The sequence below is a fragment of the Heterocephalus glaber genome, unplaced genomic scaffold (assembly GCF_053883595.1).
Source record: "Heterocephalus glaber isolate CG9 unplaced genomic scaffold, H.glaber_assembly_v1.0 deba00001531, whole genome shotgun sequence".
Classification (NCBI taxonomy): Eukaryota; Metazoa; Chordata; class Mammalia; order Rodentia; family Bathyergidae; genus Heterocephalus; species Heterocephalus glaber.
The window spans coordinates 18,603,077-18,628,479 of record NW_028258329.1 but is presented as its reverse complement, the minus strand read 5'-3'; the positions used below and the strand labels follow the sequence as shown (position 1 = coordinate 18,628,479).

Here is a 25,403-nt window from a genome sequence, read left to right as displayed (position 1 = left end):
AAGTGCTCACCACTGAGTTGCAGCTCCAGCTGTTTTCAGATTTAACTAAAAATCAATCACACGCGGTACTCCCCTCACACACACACACAATCCCACCGCTGTCACAGAGGAGAGGACACCATCTCCTAAGCTGCACGTGGACACCTCTGTAGCACTCTCTCACATCTCCTGGTGACAAGTTTCCCTTGACCATGACTGTAAGACACAATTTACTTTGAGAAATGCTAGAATGAGAGGAAATTAGTCTTTGAACTTAGGGAGATGGACGTTTCTGCTGGCTTGTTTTTCTCTCCCAGGGAGGACAGGTAAGCACGCAGAACAGAAAGCAGAGCTGGTTGAAGAAGGGATTCTGAGCCGTGGATCAGACAGGCTTCAGGGTTGGAGACCTGACTTAGCAAAGCAGGAGACGCCGTCAGGCTCTTTCTCCAGCCCCGCCCCGGGAAGGCCCCGTCCCTGCCAAGGCCCCGCCCCGTCAGCGGCTGACTCGCGGCGCCACCCGGCTCCCCCTCCCTCCGCCTTCAGCGCTGGGCGGGCGGAGTTGAAGGCGGCGGGAGGGATGTTTGGGGGGGCTGGGGTCCCGGTGACGGCATCGGAGCGCGCTGCGCTAGGGCGCGGAGCCTGACTGCACGACCCCCCCCCCCCGGCCCCGCGCTCGCCCTAGGCAGGTGGGTGTGGACTTCGGCGGGTGGGGGGCGAGGACCCGTCGGAGTGGGGGCGCTCGCTCCCCGGGCTGGACCTTGGAGCGTGGCTCTGGGGCCGGAGTCCTGTCCCGGCGCGAGATCACCCCAGCCCTGCTCGCGCTCCGGGAAGCGGTGCCCCCTTCCCTGTATGTGCGCGCTGCGCCGGGCCTCGCGGGCCTGGTCCGGAGCTGGCGCCGGGGCCCCCCTGTGGCCGCCTCTTGGAGCGGCCGGGTGCACCCGTCCAGATCCTGCCGCCTCTACCCCGGGAGCTCCAGCCCAGGGCTCACGATCTCGCGGCGGCGTAGTCAGCGCCCTTGGTGGGCAGAGGATCCCAGAGGTGCGAGGCAGAGTTACCGCTGTGAGCCTGGGGCCAGCAACCAACAGGGACTGAAAGAGCAAGCAGTGACACGTGCCAATAGTCTTGATTGTAAATAATACAATGCTTGCGGGGCGTGGTGGCGCATGCCTGGAATCCCAGCACTCTGGAAGGCTGAGGCAGGAGGATGGCAAGTTTGAGCCCAGCCTGAGCGGCCTCGCGATTTAGTGAGACTCTGACTGAAGAAAAAGGGGTGTAGGTGGGGTAGGAATGTTGCTCAGCGCAAACGCCCTGGCAATCCCCATACCAGGAGGGGAAAAGTGCTGGGGGACTGGGGGCTGGGAAATGCTGTAAGAGGAGGGCGGGTGGGTATAGTTCCTTGGCTGAAGAATTATTCTTCACTGTTGGGCAGTCTTGTGCTGGTGAGAGAGGACAAAGAGAGGCTGCCTTCCAGCTACCAGTCTGGAAGGCGGAGGGGCCATTGGGTAACCGGGGAATCACATCCTCGTGGTCACTGTCGATGTGGCAGCCCAAAAAGCCGTGTGTCCTGGTGGTGGGAACAGTGCAGAGGAGCTTCCCCAGCCTAACTGCTGAGGAACGAGGATGGATGAGGACATTTGGGTAACATCCAGCATTAGAGGGCAGAGAAGGGAGGAAAGGCCAGGGGTCCAGGAGGTGCAAAGGAGGTGGCAGTGCCTGTTTTAAGATTTGCTTCCCCCTTTTCCTGTTAAGGTTTTGAATCCCAAGGGCAGTGAGGAGACCTTTTGCAGGTAAGCAGGGGAGTTTGCATTTGCATTTTTAAAAGCTGCCCCGGCAGCTGTGTTAGAGGGAGTGGGGAGACGAGACCCAGCTGGCCATAGTCTTCCCCTCAAGATGTCAGTGGCAAAACCAGGATTTGGGCAACAGGATGGAGAGTAGCAGGTGCACTTGGGAGAGATTTAGAAGATGGAATGGGCAGGGTTTGGTGGTGTTTGGTCTCGAAGGATCTGTTTGTTTACCTTTTAGAAGGTGAGGGGGAGCCAGATGGGTGGTGATGTGACAGAGACAAGACAGACTGAGAAACTCAATAGGTGTTCTTGGTATGCTGTGGTGATGTGTGTGTGTGTTGTTCTAGGAGGTGAGGTCACAGGGGAAGGTGCAATAGGAACACAGAAGCCCCCAGGTACCAAGCAGAACAGTTAGGGCCTTATTTTGCAGCAATGGGGGCCATGAGCTGTGGTGGTGTAAGACATCATGGTTTTTTGGTTTTTTGGTTTTTGTTTTTTTGGGTTTTTTGGTACCGGAGATTGAACTCAAGTCCTTGCGAGACATCATGGTTTTTACAGCCTTGAGGCACCAGCTTGGGCACAGAGGGTATTCTGGGTGTTGACTTCCCCTCCAAGGTCAGGAGCTGAGTGATCTGGCTCCAGGTCACCTGCAGGGTGAGTCTGCCCCCTGGGGGACCAGTGCCTATGGTAGAGCCGTCCCTTCTCTCCGCAGGTCCTGGAGCCATCCTCCTTCAGCATGGGGCTGGAGGCCCAGAGGCTGCCAGGGGCCGAGGAGGCTCCTGTGAGGGTGGCCCTTCGTGTCCGCCCACTGCTGCCCAAGGAGCTGCTGCACGGCCATCAGAGCTGCCTGCAGGTGGACCCTGAGCAGGGTCAAGTCACCCTGGGGCGGGACCGCCACTTTGGCTTCCATGTCGTGCTGGCAGAGGACTCGGGGCAGGAGGCTGTGTACCAGGCCTGTGTGCAGCCCCTCCTGGAGGCTTTCTTTGAGGGCTTTAATGCCACTGTCTTTGCCTATGGTCAGACCGGCTCCGGGAAGACGTACACCATGGGGGAGGCTAGCGTGGGTGAGTGACCTGGAGTGTGGTCCTGTGCCCACTTTTAGGGTCCTCAGTGTCTTCCTAGCTTTTTGCTCCTGCTCTCCCTGCTGAAGGTGAGGAGTGCAGATTTCATGGACAGATGAAATTCTCCATCCTGGGGAGAAATCAAGCCAAAGGCACTAATCTCTCGGGTCTTGGGGATAGAGGAGTGGGAATGCCCACATCATGAAAGGAGATGGTTAAACTAGGAGAGGTGGCTTCCAACTCTTGCATTCTATAATTTCCCTGCCTGCCCTGGAGCATGGCCAGCTCAGGCTGTCCCTCCCATCCTGGCCTCTGCCACTGTCCTCTCCATGTGGGAGCCCCACCCCCAGCTGCTAGCAGGAGCCTAGGGGCCTTGGGCCACATTCAGCTGAAGGCATGGTGACAGGAGTCTTGTGGTGTCTCCTCAGCCTCCCTGCTCGAGGATGAGCAGGGCGTCATTCCAAGGGCCATGGCCGAGGCCTTCAAGCTCATTGATGAGAATGACCTGCTGGACTGCCTCGTGCACGTGTCCTACCTGGAAGTGTACAAGGAGGAGTTTCGGGACCTGCTTGAGGTGGGCACTGCCAGCCGGGACATCCAGCTGCGAGAGGATGATCGCGGGAATGTTGGTGAGGAACCTGGGGTCCCAGTACCTGGAGTGGGTGGGGCATCTGACTTGAGGGGGCCTCATCTGCTTGCAGAGGGTGGCTCTTTTGTGTGGGAGCAGCACCTCCCCTGGGAAACCAAGCCCCGGGTGGTCAGCTTGTTTTCCCTGCCTGCAATGTGCTAGGTGTGTATTTCTGTGTGCAGAGGGAGAGGGATAAAAATGGGCATGGGGGAAACTAGAGCCCTCAAGCCCAAAGCAGGATGGGCAGGACCTCCTGGGCATGGGAAGGGGGAGAAGAGCAGGCAGGGCCAATCCTGCTGGGCCAGCCTTCCTGGCTGGTCATGCCAGACTGCCCCTGCCCTCTGTGCCCACAGTGCTGTGTGGGGTGAAGGAGGTGGATGTGGAAGGCCTGGACGAGGTGCTGAGCCTTTTGGAGATGGGCAATGCAGCACGGCACACGGGCGCCACGCACCTCAACCGCCTCTCCAGCCGCTCCCACACGGTCTTCACGGTGACCCTGGAGCAGCGGGGTCGGGCCCCCAGCCACCTGCCCCGAACCACAGTGGGCCAGCTGCTGGTCTCGAAGTTCCATTTTGTGGACCTGGCGGGCTCGGAGAGGATCCTCAAGACAGGCAGCACTGGAGAGCGGCTCAAGGAGAGCATCCAGATCAACAGCAGCCTGCTGGCACTCAGCAATGTCATCAGCGCCCTGGGGGACCCCCAGCGCCGAGGCAGCCACATCCCCTACCGGGACTCCAAGATCACCAGGTGGCTGGCCCACCTTTCTGGCCTGGGGGCGGTGGCTGTTGAGCCTGCCAGTAGGGGTGGGTTTCTCCTGACTTCTAGGGTGCACTGGCCTGTGCTGTCCCATGTCTGTGTGCACAGGGACCCATGTCCAGGATCTCCCCCACCCTGCCACAGGGTGATTGAACCTGGGGCTTTCCCACTGAGCTACATCCTCAGCCCTTTATTTTTTGTTTTGAAACAGTCATGCTCTCAGAAGTTGCCCAGAGTGGGCTTGAATTTGCAGTCCTTCTACCTCAGCTTCCCAGAGTGCTGGGATTATTGATGTGGGCCACCACATCCAGCCAGGACCCTTTTAGGTCTGGCCCTTGGCCCAGGCCTGGTGCTTGGGACCCTGACACCCTGCCCTCACGCCCTCAGGATCCTCAAGGACTCGCTGGGTGGGAACGCCAAGACCGTGATGATCGCCTGCGTCAGCCCCTCCTCCTCCGACTTCGACGAGACCCTCAACACCCTCAACTATGCCAGCCGCGCGCAGAACATCCGAAACCGCGCCACGGTCAACTGGCGCCCCGAGGCCGAGCGCGCTCCTGAGACGGCCGGGGCTCGGGGACCACCACGGCACCGCTCAGAGACGCGCATCATCCACCGCGCACGGCGTGCCCCGGGCCCCGCTGCCACCTGCTCCGGCGCGCGAGTTGGCACCGAGTGCGCGCGCTACCGGGCGCGCACCAACGCAGCCTACAGCCTCCTGCGCGAGCTGCAGGCAGAGCCGGGGCTGCCCGACGCCGCTGCGCGCAAAGTGCACGACTGGCTGTGCGCAGTGGAGGGCGAGCGCAGCGCCCTGAGCTCTGCCTCTGGGCCAGACAGCGGCATCGAGAGCGCCTCAGCAGAGGACCAGGCGGTGCAGGGGCCTGGCGGGCAAAAGGTAGCCGAAGCCGGGTGTAGGTGGGCCAGGGGAGAGGATCTTCAGCCAGCCACTCGTGCCTCTGCCTCCTGTTCCTTAGCAGAGCACACTGGGGATTCGCTATTACTTCTGATTGCCGCGGTCTCTTTCAAAGCTTCTCGGAGCCTCTGGATCTAGTCTGTAAAGTAGGGATCAGCTTAGTACTGCGTCCTGGGGTTGTCAGGCCTGGAGGGATAACAAGTGCCTAGCTTGATAGTAATATTAATGAAAAGATGTTAAGAGTAACAAGAGTGGCCCACGTGGCTTGCAGAGAGACTCAAGCCAGTGGGGTCGGGTGGGTCTGAAACCCCCATTTCAGGAGTGTGTGGAACAGAGAAGCAGGGCAGAGACAGGACCAGGGTGAACCAGCGCCTTGCTGTCTGTCTCTACGCTCCCTAGGAAGATGGTGGTGCACAGCAGCTCCTGGCCCTGAAGAGCCAGGTGGCCCGGCTGGAGGAGGAGAACCGGGACTTCCTGGCTGCGCTGGAGGACGCCATGGAGCAGTACAAGCTGCAGGTGGGGCCGGGCTGCCGCAATGCAGGAGAACAGAGGGGAGCTCTGGCTACTGACCTAGAAGGAGGGGGTCGCTAGAGTGAGGAGCTGGGGGAGCCACGTGGAGGGCAGTAGAGGGATGGGTGCACCCCAGGTGCAAGGAACAGGTGGTGTGCGTGGCTGTGTCCATGACCTTGCTGGATGGTGGCGAGCTTGGATGGGAGATGCGACCTGAGCAGTGGGCAGGATGCCACTTTGGAGCCAGGCTACTTGGATCAGCATGTGCCTGGCGCTGTGGGAGGGTGATCTGGACGTACCAGTGGGGCAGAGCTGAGCTTGGACTAGTGTAGTGTGTGGGTCTGGGGTGCTGGGCTGTCCTCAGGTTTCAGACCCAGGCTTGGTTTTCTGCACTCCCCCTGCCGGTCAGCGTCCCTGGCATCCCCACCCCATCATACCTTGCCTATGTCTTGCAGAGTGACCGGCTAAGGGAGCAGCAGGAGGAGATGGTGGAGTTGCGACTGCGGCTGGAGCTGGTGTGGCCCGGCTGGGGGGCTCCAGGGCTCCTGCAGGGCCTGCCTTCTGGGCCTTTTGTGCCAAGGCCTCACACAGCACCCCTGGGTGGTGCTTGTGCTCATGGGCTGGGCATGGTGCCCCCTGCCTGCCTCCCTGGAGATGAAGTTGGCTCCAAGCAGCAGGGCACGGTGAGTGGGGGTGAGGCCGGGTGGCTGCAGGGCACTGTTGGTCTGGTCAGGCTCGGGACAGGAGCCTCTCACCTGTGTCTCCCAGGCAGGAGAGGTGGAGGTGAGGAAGGGTGTATAGGGCAGGAACCACCACAGGACAGACTTGGAGTGGAAAGGGGCTTGTGGAGGTGCCTGTGGATAGTCCTATCCTGAGACCCTGACGCTCCCCTACCAGGTGATAGATGGCAGGGAGGCTGGAGCTGAGGTGCTGGCTGAGGTGGACAGGCTGGAAAGTGGCTCTTTGTCTGCGTCTGAGGAGGAAGAGGAGGAGGAGGCGCCCAGGCAGACCTTGCACCTGTGCAGGTGAGGGGGCCCTGCTTGAGCTGACCAGGACTGACCCAAGCTGGGCAGGATGGGGACAGTGGTGGGGGAGGCCTCAGGTCTCAGATGTTCTCACTTATGTGGCCCTCCCCAGCCTTGGGGGAGAGCAGGACAGAGGCTGTGTGTGGGCTTCAAACTCAGGGTGTGGTCCCCCCAACTCGTCCTGACCTCTGTTCTGCCAGACTTATATCCTGGGGTCACATTGCCCCTGGGGGTCTGAGAAGTGGCCAGGCTGGCATGGAGCGGGCAGCAGTACACTCCTGTTTCTGCCCCATAGAAATGGGATCAGCAACTGCACCCCAAAGGCAGGGGTGTGCCCAGGGAGCCCCCCAGAGAGGAAGGGCCCAGAACTCCATCTGGAAGAGCTGGACTCTGCCCTTACGGTGCCCAGAGGTAAGCCCAGAGGCAGGGTGCAGAGGGGGCCCTTCCACTTGCTCCTCCATAGTCCTGGGCTGGTGGCCCCTGGCCCTTGCGCCCCACTCTTGCATGACCTTGACAGTCTGCCTGTTACAGCGGTTGGTGGGAACAGGGCCCTGGCACAGATCCGCCAGGCCCCCGCTGCCATGGCTTCTGAATGGCGGCTGGCCCAGGCCCAGCAGAAGATCCGGGAGCTGGCCATCAACATCCGCATGAAGGAGGAGCTGATCAGCGAGCTGGTCCGCACAGGTGATGGTGCTTCCCCACCACCCACTTCTGCGCTATTTAGAGAGGGGTCCACGCTGCGCTGGTTAGGAGCAGGGATAGATAGCCTGGGTTGGAGAGCCAGGTCACCCTCTTCTAGCTGTGTGACCTTGAGCACATAGCACAACCCCTCTGAGCTTCAGTGTTCTCTAAAACGGGGATAGTGAGGCGCCTACTTCATAGGGTATTTGTGAGAGTGAAACAGGTGAATTAAGAGTAGCTCTTAGGAAGCAGCATATGCTATTTATCAAGTGCCAGCCATGCTTTTCGCAGCTTGCTGGGCCCTGAATTTGCACAGTGCATATGACTAAAGATCCAGTAGCCCCAAATCATGCCACTTCTGCTACTGGTAATATGAACAAAAGATCTTAGGGACAATTTTAGGTGGTGACCTTTTGAGCCTCTTTATTTTAATAGTTGTGAATTTATTTGTAATAAAATTTGGTTTGCAAATTCTTTTTATCCATATCAAATGGATAAGAAGAGGGCCTCACACGATGGGCCCCCATCCAGGCTTCAGTTACTGGGATTTCCCACACTTGTTACCTTTCTCCCTTTGTTCTTTGGTAATATATTTGAAGCAAATCCCAGATATCAAATCCCTTCATGGCTGCTTCTCTAAAACTGTGAACATTGCCCTCAGCACACCTAACAGAACATTTTCCTTTTTTTGTCACGCTGGGGATGTGGGACCTAGGGCCTCACACATGCTAGGCAAGCGCTCACCACTGAATGCTTAGGTCCCCTTCCTGCCTAGAGCATAAGTGTAGACTCTCAGCTCCTGGACACTGTCTTGGAGCTGGTTTGCTGGCCCGCTCGCCCGGTGAATTACTCATTAGGGCTCTGCAGTCCCCTCCTCTCACCTCCTCAGTTCCCCTGCAGGTGGCGCCAGACCCCACATATCTTGCATTTGTCTCTGCTTCCTCCGGGTGTCATGTAACTCATTCTTTTGTTCCACATTATTCCTCGAAAGCAGAAGTTAGTTCTAGATGCTTAATTACATCCAGGTTCAATTATATGTTTATTTGGCATGTATCAGGTTAACTGATCACATTGCTGTTGGTGGAGAGGCTGGTGAAACCCAGGTGTTCATGGTCAACAGGACTTTGGGGGAACCTCCCAAGGGGAGGACCAGGAGCCCCCTGGGGAGAGGGGCCACCTGTGCCCAAGTAGCCCGTGTGTCTTCCAGGGAAGGCAGCCCAGGCCCTGAACCGCCAGCACAGCCAGCGCATCCGGGAGCTGGAGCAGGAGGCGGAGCGGGTGCGGGCCGAGCTAAGTGAGGGCCAGAAGCAGCTTCGGGAGCTCGAGGGCAGGGAGCCCCAGGACGCAGGCGAGCGGTCCCAGCTGCAGGAGTTCCGCAAGAGGGTGGCTGCAGCCCAGAGCCAGGTGCAGGTCAGTGTGGGAGCCTCAGGGGCGGGGACAGGTGGCTGTGACCTTCCAGTCGGGATCCCTGGGACCAGGACAGGTGGTCTCAGGCTCCAGGCCCACTGTGCCTTAGCCCCTGGTGGATGGTGCCAGCTCCCTCCTAACCTCCCAACTTGATCAAGTTCCTTATCCCCTCTGTGCCTCAGTTTCTTAATCTGCAAACTAGGATAATGACACTTTTTCATAGTCTTGTTAGAATGCTTTAATATACATGGGGCACCGGAGATGACATAGTATTAGCATTTGTTACGTAGTATTACTACTTGTTAGGGCCGGGGATTTAGCTCAGTGGTTCCAGTGCCTGCCTCGAAAACGCAAGGTCCCGAGTTTGATCCCCGGTACCAAAAAAAAAAACCAACAACTAGTTGTTGTTCTCTGTTTTAAGACAGAGTCTCATTATGTAGCTCAGGCTGGTCTTGATCTCACTGTGTAGCCCAGGCTGGCCTTGAACTCAGGGCAATCCTCCTGCCTCAGCCTCCAGAGTGCTGGGATTACAGGTGTGTGCCATCATGCCTGGCTTGTTATTAGTATTAACCTATCACCTACTCGTCCTTTCCCTGTTCCACGTGTCACTCTCCATCCATCCATTGGTCTCACTCCTGCTTGGGAGTGCTGGGCACTGTTTTGGGTTCACAGCCCCATGCATGGCCAGCAGAAACTGTGTGGGTCCCAGGCACTGAAGGAGAAGAAGCAGGCCACGGAGCGGCTGGTATCGCTGTCGGCCCAGAGTGAGAAGCGGCTCCAGGAGCTGGAGAAGAACGTGCAGCTCATGCGGCAGCAGCAGGGCCAGCTGCAGAGGCGGCTTCGTGAGGAGACAGAGCAGAAGCGGCGGCTGGAGATAGAGATGCACAAACGGCATCACCAGGTCAAGGTCAGGCTCTGGGTCAAGGTCAGACTCCAACTGGAGTCACCACTGCCTGCCCGTCCATGAGGCTGAGCCCAGGTTGGCTAGGGACCTGGGGACACTGCCCCACTCCTGCCATGCACAGCCAGGGACCTTAGGAAGTGGCTTGCATAGCTGAGTGCTTTTCCCTGTGAAATGGGGAGCAGACGGGCAGCTCAGGGTTGGGGGAGACTCAGTGAGATGGGTACGAGGGAGACCACATAATGGAGTCCAAACAGTGTTTGCTGGTCCCAGAGAGGCCAGGGACACTCACAGGGCAGTCATGGCATCACCCTGGGCAGGCTCTAGAAGGGTGTGGCATGCTGAACAGCTCTGTCACAGGGCCTTGTCCACACCTCGACTTCCCTACCAGGAGCTGGAGCTGAAGCATGAGCGGCAGCAGAAGATCCTGAAGATCAAGACAGAGGAGATCGCGGCCTTCCAGAGGAAGCGGCGCAGTGGCAGCAATGGCACTGTGGTCAGCCTGGAGCAGCAGCAGGTGGGTTGGCCGCGCCTGTGTCCCTGCACTCAAGGACTGGCTAGTGGCCAGGGACCTCAGGGACTCCCCATGGAACCTTGGTGGCAGCCCTCCAGCCAGAGGGGGAACTGAGGCCTCTCCTTGTCTCCCTGCTGCCCCTCAGAAGATCGAGGAGCAGAAGAAGTGGCTGGACCAGGAGATGGAGAAGGTGCTACAACAGCGGCGGGCACTGGAGGAGCTGGGGGAAGAGCTGCATAAACGGGAGGTCATCCTGGCCAAGAAGGAGGCCCTGAGGCAGGAGAAGACGGGGCTGGAGAGCAAGCGCCTGCGGTCCAGCCAGGTGAGGCCCTGCCAGGTGAAGTCCTGCCAGGCGAGGTCCCTCCAGGTGGTAACCCTGCCAGGTGAGCTTCTACCAGAGATGGCCTTGCCATCTACACAGGTGAAGTTCTTTTAGGTGATGGCTCTGGCCAGGTGAAGTCTAGACAGATGAGGAGCTGGTAGGTCAGTAGTGGTGAACCTACGGCACATGTGCTGCAGCGGGCTGTTCATATCATTGAAAGCTCTAAAAGGTTCGCCATCACTGCTCTGGGTGATGTCCTTGCCAGGTTAGTTCCAAACAGGTGAAGCTCTGTAGTGCTAGACCATATCCCATAGATCCTCAAGAATTCTGGGGCTTGGGGTGGCTTATGAACAAGTAGTGAGGCATGGGACATCTTACAACTTATTTTACACCATGAGCCACCTATGCAGGGCCTGCACAGGCAGCATGAGGAGGAGCAGGTTCAGGAAGTGTTATGGGCAGCTAGCAAGAGAGTTTGGCAGCTTTGGAGGTGGGCGGGCAGGCCTGGGCAGGTAGGCCTGGCTCTCCCTGGTGTTGTTACGCCCTCTTAAATAGGAGGGTCAGCCTCTGACCCCATTTCCTCTGCTGTCTCTTGGGATCCGATGTTGCTATGAGGACTAGAAGGACTAGAAGGAATATGTCCAACCCAGAACCAAGCCTGGTCCAGTCCAGGTGCCTCAGCCAGGTTCTTGCAGGGTTGCAAGTGCACAGGGACCAGGACACCTCACCTCAGTGTGCTGAAGTCCAAGAGGAGCGGGGTGCTGCTGGGACTTCCAGAACTTCCCTTGGCCATTAGCACTTCTCTTTCTCCTGTGTCAGCTCTTGGAAGGGCCTTCAGGGTTTGGCCATGGATTTCCGGTGGTCCCATCACACACTGTCAAGTTGAGTCATCTCAGCGACGCTGTCCTCCTCCCGGCTCTGCCCTTGCCTTGTTGTCCCTTCTCGCCATCGGGGCCTCTTCCTCTGCTTGTCTGTACCCTCCTCCGGGCCTTCTCTGAGAGCCTATCCCAGATGCTCTGGTCCCTGTGTCCTCTGATCCCTGAGCTGTGAACTGTGCCAGGCCTCCAGAGAGGGACCCCCATCCTCCTCCGCATACAGTGAGAACCCTGGGCCCTTTCTCCCCGCTTTGGGAATGGTGCCTGCTCCTTCCCTAATCCCTGGCAGTGCTGCCCCAGGCCCTGAATGAGGACATCGTTCGAGTGTCCAGCCGGCTGGAGCACCTGGAAAAGGAGCTGTCAGAGAAGAGTGGGCAGCTGCGGCAGGGCAGCGCACAGAACCAGCAGCAGATCCGAGGGGAAATCGACACCCTTCGTCAGGAGAAGGATTTGCTGCTGAAGCAGCGCCTGGAGATTGACAACAAGCTGAGGCAGGGCAACCTGCTGTCACCTGAGGTACGTCCCATGACAGTCGCCCAGGTCACCCGTCTGTTCCTGTCATCCGTCCATCCATCTGCTCTCAGTCCCCACCCTGGTTCCCTGGGGTGCTGGCCTTGCCGCTTGTAGACACAGCTTTCCTCTGTGCAGGAGGCCTGTGGTGGGGCTGGCCTGGCCCATCTGCCCCTGCCTCTATCTCCTCGACTGGGACACAGCCTGGCTTTGGCCAACTCTAGCCTTCCTTCTGGCTGGAACCTGGACTCCTCTTGTATCCTGTGCTGTGTTAGAGGTGTCTCAACTCTGTGTGTGGGACTGAGTGTTGGGAGCATGCTTAGCATCCCTGCAGGCCACACATGCACACTTCCCTTGAAGTGTCCCTTTTGCTACCGTAGTGAGCAGGGGTATTTTCTCTTAATGCTCAGGATGAAGGGATGCTGAAGGCTGCTGTGGCTGCTGTTGACTGTCACATGTCTGCCCAGGACTTTGTGTATCAGGAAGTCAATGCTGCTCTTCCATGTGTGCCTCTGTTCCTGCAGGAGGAGCGGACACTGTTCCAGTTGGATGAGGCCATTGAGGCACTGGATGCTGCCATTGAATATAAGAATGAGGCCATCACGTGCCGCCAGCGGGTGCTGCGGGCCTCAGCCTCCCTGCTGTCCCAGTGCGAGATGAACCTCATGGCCAAGCTCAGCTACCTCTCGTCTTCAGAGACCAGAGCCCTGCTCTGCAAGTATTTTGACAAGGTGGGTAAGCAGATACCCCTGCCTCTGCCTTCTGAGGCTCCACTGAGGCAGGAGTGTTTTCCTCCCAGGGAGGGCATTTTAGGCCACCACAGTCTGTCCTGTGCACCTAACCTTTCCGAAGCCATCTTATTTAGTGATGGTATGTAAGACCCAGTCTCCTGCAGTTCTGGCCTGCCATCTTCAAGGTGGTCCTTGCCCACAGCAGTGGATCTTGGGGAGGGTTTTGCCCCCAGGGGCATGTGTAGAGCTACTTCTGGTTACCACTGTGGTTGGGGTAGAGGCCAGGGATGCCATTAAACATCCTTTAGCACAGGACAGGCACCGTAATCAAGAACCACCTGACCCCAAATCCTGGTCATGCCAAGGTTGAGAACTGGCTGAGGCCCAGTGCTCCAGCCTGAGGCTCGGCCTGGCAGCACAGTAGTGTGTGTCTGGGGAGAGTTTGCAGCAGGGATGACAAAGATCCCATCTTGAAGGCCAGCTCTGGTCATTTGGAACCCATTGGCTAGAACACTGCCAAGAAGGTGTCCGCGGCAGGAAAGGCCCCAGTGATTTCTTGCGGGGCCAGCTTGCCCCACATTTGCTTCCCCGGCCGAGTCTGTGTGGAAGTGTGGGATGGCAGGTTGAGCCTGCTGGCCTCGGCACAGGTGGTGACGCTCCGGGAGGAGCAGCACCAACAGCAGATTGCCTTCTCGGAGCTGGAGATGCAGCTGGAGGAGCAGCAGAGGCTGGTGTACTGGCTGGAGGTGGCCCTCGAGCGCCAGCGCCTGGAGATGGACCGCCAGCTGACGCGGCAGCAAAAGGAACACGAGCAGAGCATGCAGCTGCTCCTCCAGCAGGGCCGGGGTGAGTGCTAGGCAGGCTGGGCTGGGTGGCTGCTGCCCATCTGCCCGAAGCTGCTCACCACTCTCCTCCCTCTCCACGCCAGACCACATGGGTGAGGGGTTCACAGACAGCAGGCGGCAATATGAGGCCCGGATCCAGGCTCTGGAGAAGGAACTGGGCCACCACTTATGGCTGAACCAGGAGCTCAAGCAGAAGCTGAGTGTGGGGAGTGCCACAGGCCAGAGCAGGGGTAACACCACCCTCAGCATCCGGGCCTGCTCTGCTGCTGGGGGGGGGGGGTTGCCAGGGTTGGGGGGCCACTTAAAAACCACCCTGGCTTGCTTGTTTTCCAAGCTGCTTATTGGCATTGGGAAGCTAGACTGGCATAGTACTTCCACCTCCACTTCTGACAAGGACATGCTGTTCTTGGTAACAGGTGGGGAGAGGAGGAGCCTTGGCCTGGAGAACAGACAGGGCCCTGGATATGATGAGGGGCTGCAGCCCACGGGGCCAGAGCTTCTCTGGCAGCCCCCGCTCCCCGACAACTGCCTCCGACCCCGGGAGGAGATTCGTGAGTTGGTCCATGCCCCGTTACCGCTGACGTGGAAGCGCTCCAGCCTGTGCTTCGAGGACCAGGGCTCCCTGGAGGATCCGAGGCCGAGGGAGGCAGCTGAGCCCCTGGTGGGGCGGGTGGTGCCCGTGGGTGAAGCTGGCCTGTCCTGGAACTTTGTACCCCTGCCCAAGCCACGGTGGGAGCCACGAAGGGCCAGTCCAGGGATGATTGATGTCCGGAAAAACCCTCTGTAGGCCAGTGGGGCAGGCCCCACCTTGGAGGACGATTCTCCTCCTGCTGAAAGGTGGAGTGCCTGGTTTCGTGTGTGAAGCATAGTCCTTGCCTCACACCCAAAGGTCCTTTACACCCACTGGCATCAACAAATTTGGGTCATAGCCCCAGGGACTTATTTTTCTCTGCGATGCTGGGGAATAAAACCAGGGTGTTGTGCGTGCTAAGCATGCACTCTACCCCTGGGCTATACTCCAGCCCTCAATTTAAAAAAATATGCAAGTTCCTACCACCCACTTCCTTTAAGCTGCAGGAACTGATTGCCAGCTATTGGCTTGCTCAAGTTTCAGGGCAATTCTGATTTCAAACTTCATGTGCTTGAAGTTTCCTTAAGGTGGTCAGCAGCAACGGGATTGTGGTTTAATTGGTCTCATGTAGATGGGGGAGCTAGGGAATTTATTAGCATATTTTTAGAATTTTTTGTCATTTCATAATAAACAGGAAAACTGTTATAGTTTGGATCTTACATGTCATGCGTTTGTTGAAGGCTTGGTCTTCTGCTGATGGCACTGCTGGGGACCTTTAGGAAGTGGCCATTAGGGTTGTGCCACTGAAAGGGAGACTGGGACCCTGGCCCCTTCTCGTTGTCCTTTTGCTCCCAGGCCCCAAAACAGAGATAACTCACCATGGATTGAAACTGAGCTAAAATAGACCTTTTCTTTCTTCTAAGTTATTTTAGGTATTTGTCACAGGACAGAAAGCTACCACAGAAAACTGGTAGAAGTGCAGTTGTTACCAAATCTTCAGGTTCTTCTTACTTGATAACTGCAAATAACTAGTTCTAGGAGCAGGCAGCACATTTAACTGGATGGCCAATAAGTGGAGAAGGGGAGTCCCCACTCCAAGGCACCTTCTCCCCAAGCAGGTGTGGAGTCTGGACTTTTACTAGGCCTGGTTTATAGTGGGTGTGTGATGTGCATGTTGTCGCAGAGCTTTTCACAGCAAGGGGAGACTTCCAGGAAGCAGGGTGCCACCCTTCTATTCCCTAATTAGGGGATGGTTGGGTCTGTCCTAGTGCTGGTGGGTTAGTCATTATGAGCTCAAGGTGGGCTGGAGTGTCAGTGGTGTCCAGACCAGGTGGTCAGCCTGGAGCCCCCCCTGCGGTGATTGGGAGGATGTGCAACTTCTGGATGGCAGCTAGGAGTGCGGGGTTATGAGGTATCAGAAATTCTGGGATTCGGTCTGGTGACAGGTGCTATCACTGTACCTGATAGTGTGATTCAGCAGCCTTTGGGATTGGTTTGCAATTTAGAAAAGTTTGGCAAGCCAGGCTAGAGAAAGCCTCGAACACTGTGAGCAGAAGTTAATGGGCAGGTCTGGTCAGAGCTCAGACCAGTGGAGCAGGAGTATGCACAGGAAAGGCTGTGCTGGTGAGGCTTCTGGTGGAAATGAGGACACTATTGGGAATGGACTAGAAGCCACGATGAAACTCTCCATTAAAGAACTTGTTTACCTTCTGTCCAGGGCCTGAGATTTTTTGGAAGGTTGAGATGAAGGGTGATGGGCCAGTTACCCTAGTGGAGATGTCAGGGCAGCACAGCTTCAGGCAGTACACTGCTGACTGCTTTCAGCTAGACTGACACTGAGAGGCAGGAGCAAAAAGCAGAGTGGAAAGATTTGAAAAATTTGTGGTCAGAAAAAGAGCATGGTTTAAGTTGCACCCAAGGAGTGCATGGTTGCTAGAAATCAGTGCTATTAAAAAGAAACCAGGGCCGGGAATTTAGCTCAGTGGTTCTGCTGCCTGCCTAAAAAAACCAAAAACAACCCCAAGTAGGCAGGTGGTCTGTGACCCCAGCACTCAGGGGACCTTGAATTTGAAGCGATCCTCCTGCCTCAGCCTTGAATAATCCGTTAATTCTTACAGGGGCCTGCAGTATAGCTGAGTTTACCTTAAGTCGCAGAGAACTCTTGGGACTGGACTCTTGAGCAGTGCTACAGATGGACTGAATGATTTTGCACTGACGTGGACATGGGCCTTGGGGGTCAGGGGTGGATCGTGAATGGCTGCTCAGGTGTTGAGGCTTGGTCCCCAGTTAAGGTTCTGTAGGAAGGTGGTGTGGTCTGTGGAAACTTTAGGTCACTGGGGTTGTGCCCTTTAAGGGACATTGGGATCCTGGTGCCCCCTGGGTACCATGAGGCGCTCAACTGCACAGACCCCAAAACACTGCAGCCACTGACCATGGGCTGAAGCCTCCAAAGCTGTGAGCACAAGTCACGCCTTTTGCCCTTATAAGTGATCTCAGGTACCTGTCACGGCAGTGGGGAGCTCACACACTTCTGCAGGGAGATGGGAGTTTTCACTTGGAATTGGATTATAAGCCAGTAGGAAGAATCCCATCAGGGACAACAGGCTTGAGTCCTCTTAGAGACCATGAGGTCTGGCTGTGCCATGGGGTGGTCAGGGGGAAGCCACCTGGTGGTGCTAGGTGACAGTCTCCCCTGGAACAGCGCAGCCTGTGGCATAAATTGGCTCTCAGGCCAGACCTTGAAATGTGGCTGCTCTGGAAACTGCTAGAGCTGGAGCAGTTGCAGGTAACCTTAGGTGGGAACATTAAACAGAAAAGCACTGAAGAAGGCTAAGCAGCCAGAAATGATTTCACTATCAAACAGGGAATGCAAACATTTATTCCATTGCCTGCCACAGCAGTTTTGTGCACAGGCTTCACAGTTACAAATTACTCCTTGTGTCGAAGCATCCTAGCCTTACAGCAGCTTCTCAAGGGACCCCGTGAGGGGCTCCTGTCTCCATTTTCACAAGTGAGGCAGTGGCCTCCTGACTTGTGTTTGGGTGTTGCTGGAACGGGACCCCGTCTTAGTAGAGATCCTTGCCCAGTTTCCCGACTCCTGGGCCACCTGAGTCTCAGCAGCTACACTGATACCCACCTGACCTCCCCAGCCAGGCAGGGCAGGGCCTGGGGTGGGTTACCAAACAAGGTGCAGCTGGGCAGTGGGGGAGTCCCTGAGAGGAACCAGAAGACTCGGGAATCTGCAAGCTGACCACGGTAAAAAAAGGCTTGGGATCAGGTCTCTTAATTCCTTTAAGTCTATGGGGACCTGGCTGATTTCAGCTTCTCTTTCTGGAGGGTCCTGGGCCCCTTTAGCAGCAGTTTCCTCTGTCCTGAGCCCCCTGCTGGGAAGCCTAGGTGGTACCAGTGGGGAACAGCTGCCACCCTCATGGCAGGCACCTCTGCCCAGGCCTAGCAGTGCTGGTTGCTGTCAGTCCTCCTGCAGGCGCTGGCCTAATTAGCTAATGAGCTTCTTCCGGGTGTAAGTCCTGCTGAAGGGGCGCCTCCGGGAGAAGGCTTGGCTGAGAGGGGATGCTTCTGCAGTGGTGGGAAAGACATCCACATTCTCATCTAGAAAAAGGCAGAGAAGTGACTGAAGACTGAATAGAAGGAAACTGGTTTGAGCTGCAGGAGATTGCACATGAAGTCAGGCTTAAGACCACTGGACTGCAGGGAGGATGGACCTTTTCATCCTGCAGAAACATAAACTCCCTTTCTTACAAGGCCCCCTTTCATGGTTATGCACAGGGCTGAAAGCAAGAAGCCACTATGGAAATTCAAGTACCTGCTGTCTCAGATCTGAGGGCTTTATGCTATTTTACATGACTTACATCCCTGTCTCAAGATGATCCCAAGGAAGAAGCCTCCTCTGGTAGACTGATTCTGACCATCAGTGCTTTAACACACCGAGTATATGGGAAGCACAGGCATAAACCCGCTGGCAGGAGTGGCTGGTTCTGAGCACACCTGTCGGGCTACCAGAGCTTTCCTGTTCAGACTCTAGGCAGTGTGTCCCAAGGGGCCATCCATCACCTGTCATCACCCAAGAAGAATCAAGTGCTGCAGGAGGATTGCAGGGAAGTTTCTTTTGGGTGCAAAAGGTTTGGGAAGGACTGACACTAATCACAAATTGCCCACTCCATCCTTGGTGTCTCCCAAAGATGAGGTGCCTTGCTCTAGAGACCTTTGCAGACCTCTCCAGTGCTTACCTGTGGGGTCCAAGCACTGCGAGGACGCTGCCTTCCTGGGGAGCAGTAGTGGAGACTGGGTGAGAGCCTGCAGCCCACTGGCTGAGAGGCAGCTCCATACAGCACAGCCATGAGGCGGGGTGCAGCCTAGGGAAAGGCAGGCGGTCAGTGTACCCTATGGGGCCCCAGCAGGTTAAGCCCCAGGCCCCAAGCTTCAAATGCCTCCTTGCTGATGCTGCCAAATGAAACCACAGGGTGCGAGGGTTTCAAGCACAAACTCACCAGAAGCGAACACTTCGTCATCCCCTGTGGAGGGCAGCTGTGGCATGGTCCACCTTGGACACCCCTTTTCCTGGTTCCTCATGTTTGCGTCTTCCCTTGGGGCTTCATACACTCTTTTGGCTCCACACTCACCTTCTTCCTTGGCAAACAAATGTCTCTTTCTGGAACCCAACCCAAACTGTCCCCATGAGAAGGCTTCCTCGGCCTTGGGGACACTGTCCCCAGGAGGCGACTGGTCTGGGAGCTGACACACCCCCTCAAGCTCAAAGTCCTCCAAGATGGCAGTCTTGTGGAGGCTGAGTTCAAGGCCTTGCTCCTTGGCCTGGGGCTCAGGGTCTGTGCCCGCCTCGCTTCTCCCCGAGGAGAGCCCATTGCTACAGTCCACTGCCCTCTTCCTCCGGGGCCAGTCTTTAATGGTGTCGGGAGTGGTCTTCCCACTGTGCTTAGGGGATGGTGTCCAGGGAATCCCAACATCTGTCTGAAATGGAGAGGGGGTACTGGATGGACAGTGGGTTGGGGTGCAGGACTGGCAGATGTAGGTCTGCCCCTTGCCAGGGGTGCTATGCGAGGGGCGGAGGCAAGGAGGTGACATGTAAGTAGCCTCGGGCTTGCTGGTGGCTCTGCTGATCCTGGGCATGCTGAGTCCAGGGAGGGAGCCCTCCTCACCCAGACCCTCAGCTTCAGCCAGTGCACTGGAGTCTACCTTCTTAATCCGAAGCTTGGGCAGGCCAGAGGCCTGCATCTCCAGCTCCACCTCATAGGTGTGCGGACTGCTGGGGACCTGCGGAGGCCTCACCAGAGCTCTCGGGCTCTCCAGCTGTGTCACAGCCTGGTGCTGCCATCCATCTGGAGGACAGCACAGGGTGTAGGACACTGTCATGGGAGAGCCAGGCCCAGAGCAAGAAGCAGGGGGCGAAGTTCTGGCATCAAGTATGGAGGGTGGCTCCCAGGCATGATCTGCTGTCCTTAGCCCTGTGTCTTCATCCCCTGGTGAGATGCCACCTCTCACTGCATGGCTCCCATCACCCCAGTGTTTGGCTTCAAGAAGAGTTAGGTAGTCTGTGTCACTTGCAACGAGCAGAGGGGAGGATCCATGACAGTCACTGCTGACACCAGCACCCAGGTGCCTCTGTCTTTCAGGAGAGGACTGTGGAGAGAGGCTCCCTTCCTTTCGGTCCTTTTTAGAACCTGTGGTGGCAGCTGGGCTGGTAGCAGTAGCAACTCCAAGCACAACAGAGGGCGGCCCAGGTTGGCATTCCAGAGAGCCTTGTTCAGGGTTTGAGGTCTTTCTATACTGTCTCTCAAGTTTTGACGGTGGTGGAGGGGGGACAGTGACAGACGCGACTCTCTGTGGGACTGTGGGGGGAGTTGAGGGACCAGCACAGGAGGGAGATGTGGCCCTGCTGGGTGACGCCTGGTGCTCTTTCTGATCCAGTCCTCCAGGGCCAGGGGGTGCTGTGGATGGGCTCCTAAGTGGGCTCTTGGGAACATCCCACTTCTCTGGAGCACCAGGTGGGGAAGAAGTCACAGTTGTGTTCCTGGGTCTCTTGGAGGTCCGGACAGCTTTATCCTTTAGTGTCTGTGCTGGTACCTCTGCCTGAGAAAGTCTGGGGAGAAGGGGCTGCTGGCACTTTTGACCCTGAGGTGGGCCCAGGAGGGCTGCTGCCTTCGGGGGTGTCCTGAGGCAGTGCTTCGTGGAGGTCACACACTCACTCTGGGGCTGGGGAATGGAGGGAATCGGGGATGTCGGACAGCTGGGGCTTTCTGGACTGGAATTCATCAGACGTGGCCATGCATGGTTCAGCAAGAACCCGGGTGGCTGAGCACCTGGCCTGGTGGGTGTTCTTGGGGTATCTATGTCAAGAGGAGAGCCCCCTTCTGCCCGGGACGGTCCTTCCTGAAGTGTAGCTCTTGACGCCAACTGTGAGCAGTGGCTGGATGAGGAGGGGTTCTGTGGGGCCTTCTCAGCCATGGCAGACTCTGTGGGAGTCACTTCTGTAGTGGGGCACAGTGGCCTCTCCAGAGTGCATGGTGCAGTCTGCAGTGGGAACCTTCTTGGCGTTGTCTTAGGAAAGCTTGGAGATTTTCGGTAACTCTTCTTAGGAGTCTGTAAAGAAAAATGATTATTTTAGCACTCGAAACATTATAACTCATATTCTCTAAAGTGTCTTAGTGACCTCTAAGAGGACTGGAAAAGGAAACAGAACATTAAAATCAGCAGCAGGATCTTAAGTTGGGAATTCTATATATCGGCCTGTTGTCCTCTGCAGATCTCAACTCAGATTTCTACTTGTCCACTTTTTATAGGGCCAAGCAATGTATTCAAACTTTGTTCCAAGAACACTTTTATTAGCACACTATAGCTAACCATGCCTTGCCCCTAACTGTATCACTCCAGCACTCATGGTTACCCACCGGCTCTCCCCTCCTCTCAAACAAAATAGCTACTGCTGGGCCCAGGATTTAGCTCAGTGGTTCCGGCGCCTGCCTTGCAAGCACAAGGTCCTGAGTTCGATCCCTGATACCAAAAAAAAAAAAGAAAAAAGAAAAACAAAATAGCTACTGCTGACCTTTGCCGAAAGCAGCCCCCGGAAGCCACTTAGCCCATCTCAGCTCCACCAGCCCATGTGTACTACACACCTACTATGTGTAGGCACTGTGGGGCGGACACAACCACAATGACACTGCACACCAAAATAGCCTTTTCTTCTCAAAAACAACCTAGGTAAACATCTCCACAGGTGAGACCAAACAACCATCTTTTTTAGTCTTACTGGATTGTCCCAAGGGAATCACAGTCTGGCTGGCATCTTATGTTCAGTGGGGTACGGACAGGTAAGACCTGCCAGCACAGTGGCAGGGCAGGCAAGGGCTGAGCTGTGTAACTCGCTGGGGGCTGGGGAAGAAGTGCTAGTGAGTCAGGTGTTCAAGCATGGCTATTAGCAGGGAAGGGCAGAGGCCGGAGAGTGGGGCAGAGTGGACATTAGGCACAGAACACAGTATGAGCAGAGGCACGGATGTGGTAGATGGCAGCTGTATGCGGGGTGGTACACAGCCTGCTTTGCTGGGCAGGAGTGTCAGGCAGGGAGAGCGGAGGCCAGCCAGGCAGGTAGGGACCAAATCATGGAGGACCCTGCCCAGGGTACAAGATTGACCCTCATCATGTAATCTGTGGTCTCCAAACCTTTCCCCAGAGCTCTCTGTGCTCCCTAACCAGGACACAGTTTAAATGGGTTTCCAAACAAAATGACTATTTTTGAACACAAGAGTTCCATTTTATGAAACTTTAGAAACTTGGCTTTAGCAGATAAGGAATCTACAAAGCCTTAGGCAAAGCAAAATCAGATGAATGTTTCAGGAAGATTATTCTGTCCTCTGGGTGGTGGGTGGATTTAAGAGGGAAAAGCCTGTTGAAATGTTCCAGGTGGAGCTAAATGAGGGGAGGAATTGCAGGGATGGAAGAGAGGGGTGGGTACCACAGCTAGTTTGTAAAAATGCAGGCAGTACTGGGGTGAAGAACCAAGTCCCAGGACAGAGAGAAGTCAAGGGTGACCCCCAGGTTTCTAACAGGGGTGCTAGATAGGGGGGCAATCAAATGGAAATGCAGGACTGTGTGGCGCACACTGCAGAAAGACACACATGGAGCATACAATACAGATAAAGCCAAGATGGTGGATGAGAGCATGCCTATCACCCAACCACCCCAAGTCGCTATTATTATCTACAGCCACCTGCTTTCTCTATGGGTTTCTTGGCCACCTCTGTTCCCCGAGACTATACCTGCTAATCATTATAGAAACTATATACCTGGTAAACTGGAGGGATCTCAGAACTCAGCTTGCTTCTTGACAGTCTTTTAATTCGGGCCGAACCCTTCCCTGAGGGGCTGACCATCTCAGACACTGCCCCAAAAAGAAGCCTCTTGGGAGACTGAATACTTTGGATCGGAGAATTTTCTCTTTGGTCTGCAAATCAAAGATAGCAACACATTTAATTATTTATCAAGCCCAGTCCTCTCAACACGTATGAAAAATAGCCAGTCTGTGTAAGAAATAAAAGTACTTTTAGAGGGAAAATTATTAGGTGGGGGGGATATTCCTAATTATGTCAGCTACCGCAATGGTTGCTGAGACTACAAATTAACCCCAGGTCCTATGTTAGAAAAGTAATTTATAAGTATAAACATAAAAACACATCTGTTAGCCAAGCTAATCATGGATAAAAGAATAAAGAACATAAAAACAGGTGTGACCTTTTATTCTGTCTATGTGGAGGTTCTGCCTATATGGTGGGCATTGTGGGTAATTTCCTGTTGAAAGAATGAACTACTTATAATAGTGGTGCGGACAGCCAGTTGTAGGAATCAAAGAGATGACTGATTACAGTGGCCAAGGATTGTTCATCTCGTCATTGCCTTGACCTCCACTGTATACACACATTGTCCTCCATTCAAAAAGGAAAATGTCAGATTGCATGCAAAAACACTTCCCACCAAGTCAGCGTGGACTTGTGAAGAAAGAAGGGCCCTGTTACCTGACTTGTTTTGCTGGAATGAACGGACTCTTTGCATACTTCTCAACGCTGGCTGAGACACAGAATAGAAGGAACCAGAATTTCTTCGGCTAAATGGTAATTGCTTGATTCGAGGACTTCGCCTCAAACTTATTTCTGCAAAATGAGAACCAGTTAGTAACCAGGGAGAACTATAAACCTGACACCTCATGTTGTCAAAATAGGCAAAACTTATGTAATACCATATTTAAGATGGAAAGTTGACATCAGCTTTGAGATTTCTAAAGTGTCTCTTAAAAAGCTAAGAGAGGCAGGGCCAGGGATTTAGCTCAGTGGCCCCACACCTACCTTGCAAGAGAAAGGTCCCGAGTTCGATCCCTGGTACCGCAAAAAAAAAAAAAACAAAAAACAAAAACCTAAGAAGGAACTGGGCGTGGTGGTACAGCACTCTGGGAATTGAGGCAGAAGGATCCCAAGTCTGAGCCCAGCCTGGGCAATTTGGTGAGATCCTGTCTCAAAATAAAAAAGGCGTAGGGATGTAGCTAAGTGCAAACCAGGGATGTAGCCCTGGGTTCAATCTCTAGTAATGGAAAAAAAAAAAGGGCAAAGCTAAGAGGGGTTTGACACATGGTCCCAACAGGCTATTAAAAAACCCACTGAACTATTAAGACTGTGACCTTTAGGAGTCTCATAATCTGCCACCTTTATGCATGACATAGGGTGAAAAAAGGTATCTCCTATGACACCCATAAAGGTGGCAGATTGTTAGGCTCCTGAAGATCACAGTCTATCCAGGTTTCATATGTGCATATTACATATATTTATATAGAAATAGTACTGCTAAGATTATATGCTAATGTGTTAACAGAGTATTTCTGAGTAGTGGAATTATCAGATAATTTAAAAAATTTTGTCTTCTCTATATTTTGTAATTTTTCTTCAACAAACATGAATTATTTGAGCAATTAAAAAAAGAAGGTATGGGGCTGGGGATTTAGCTCAGTGGTTCTGTCACCTGCCTCGCAAGCGCAAGGACCCGAGTTCAATCCCCAGTATCAAAAAAAAAAAAGGTAGTTTTTGAAAACCCTTACTCCGTCGTGTACTTTTTAAAAAATTTTGTTTTTTGAGACAGGGGTCTTCCTGGCCTCAAACTCACTATATAGCCCAGGATGCCCCTGAACTTGTGATCCTCCTGCCTCAGTCTCCCAAGTGCTGGGATTACAGGCATGTGACACCATGCCTGACTCTGTCATGGATTTTTTAAATAAGCCACAGTATTTTGTATAACATGGTAGTTTAATCCTCATACGGAACTACATCTCTATTATGTAAGAATATTTCTTCCCCAATAATTCTCTTCATAAATTCTACGTAAAAGAACATTTGCATATAGTTACTGAGCTTCACTATGGACCTGGAGTCATCAGAATTTCTGTGAACTATCTGAGCATATGCAGAGTGACAGTACAAGTGCAGAATGATTCTTGTAAAAGTCAAGTAGAAGACAAAAAAACACAGTAGGTAATATTCACCATCTCCTTTTTCAGGGGACTCATCAACAACATCGATGTCAGGACCAGGATCAGAGGACCTTCAGAAACAACCAGGAAAAGGATTCAGTATCACTTAAAACTAACATACTTTAAGCCAGAGATAGCGTCTCATCTAACAAGGCAGCAAAGACCAGAGTCTGATAATACTAGCACTGGTAAGCATTTTCATACATTATTTTTATTAATGAATTATTTTTGGGATAGCATTTCACCACATAGTTCAGAATGGCCTTGAACTCAGTAGGTAGCTCAGGCTGGATTCAAACTCAGCAATCCTCCTGCCTTAGCTTCCCAAGTGGTGGAATCACAGGTGTGCGGCACAGCTTATTATTGTTTATTTATATTTTGGTGCTGAGGCTTGAACCCAGGGCCTTGTGCAGCTCCATATATGATAACTATTAAGGGTAAGATGGTTAAAATGCTTTTGTCAGAAAACAATTTTACAACATCACAAATAACTTTATTATACATTGATACTTTTAATTCCATAATGTATTAAAAATTAAACACTCAAAAAAAATTTTTTTTTTGGTGTTTTGAGGCAGGGTCTCCCTTTGTAGTTCAGGCTGACCCTGTACTCACTATGTAGCCCAGGCTGGCCTTGAACTAGGGATTACAGGCGTGTGCAACCATGCCTGGCTCTAAATACTCAAGTTTTTTTTCTGGTATTGGGGATCAAACTCACAACCTTGTGCTTGCAAGGCAGGTGTGGTACCACTGAGCTAAATCCCCAGCTTAAGTTTTTAAGACCTTTAATTTCTGGCAGTTTGGCAAGGACTTCTGACCCATCAACTTCACTTCTCACAATTTATCCTAT

At 54.4% G+C, this 25,403-nt stretch overlaps 2 protein-coding genes across 5 annotated transcripts in view; one reads left to right on the top strand and one right to left on the bottom strand.

The window, feature by feature from the left end:
• The first annotated feature begins 509 nt into the window (after window positions 1-509).
• Kif7 (kinesin family member 7) lies at window positions 510-24,914 on the top strand. 4 transcript variants are annotated; one of them, XM_004852765.3, is made up of 20 exons: window positions 514-665; window positions 1,729-1,766; window positions 2,476-2,827; window positions 3,253-3,453; window positions 3,806-4,199; window positions 4,596-5,103; window positions 5,521-5,637; window positions 6,087-6,314; window positions 6,529-6,656; window positions 6,952-7,067; window positions 7,188-7,340; window positions 8,545-8,747; window positions 9,454-9,651; window positions 10,037-10,162; window positions 10,305-10,481; window positions 11,657-11,872; window positions 12,391-12,597; window positions 13,245-13,443; window positions 13,526-13,672; window positions 13,859-14,727. In XM_004852765.3, the coding sequence occupies exons 3-20, from the start codon at window positions 2,500-2,502 to the stop codon at window positions 14,227-14,229; spliced, it is 4,017 nt and encodes a 1,338-aa protein (XP_004852822.1). In that variant the 5' UTR covers window positions 514-665; window positions 1,729-1,766; window positions 2,476-2,499; the 3' UTR covers window positions 14,230-14,727. The 4 variants fall into 4 exon arrangements, with proteins under 4 accessions (XP_087044507.1, XP_004852822.1, XP_021120476.1 ...); XM_021264817.2 differs by lacking the exon at window positions 514-665 and adding an exon at window positions 684-1,017; XM_087188380.1 differs by lacking the exon at window positions 514-665 and having other exon boundaries at window positions 1,385-1,766.
• Ticrr (TOPBP1 interacting checkpoint and replication regulator) overlaps window positions 16,872-25,403 on the bottom strand; it is a 46,697-nt gene continuing 38,165 nt past the window's right edge. The window contains exons 17-22 of the mRNA XM_004852766.3: window positions 24,566-24,624; window positions 23,055-23,189; window positions 22,329-22,486; window positions 18,522-20,628; window positions 18,261-18,386; window positions 16,872-17,622 (exon numbers count right to left, since the gene is read on the bottom strand). Coding sequence (XP_004852823.1) covers window positions 17,510-17,622; window positions 18,261-18,386; window positions 18,522-20,628; window positions 22,329-22,486; window positions 23,055-23,189; window positions 24,566-24,624 — 2,698 coding nt within the window. The 3' untranslated portion in view covers window positions 16,872-17,509. The remainder of the gene's footprint in view (window positions 17,623-18,260; window positions 18,387-18,521; window positions 20,629-22,328; window positions 22,487-23,054; window positions 23,190-24,565; window positions 24,625-25,403) is intronic.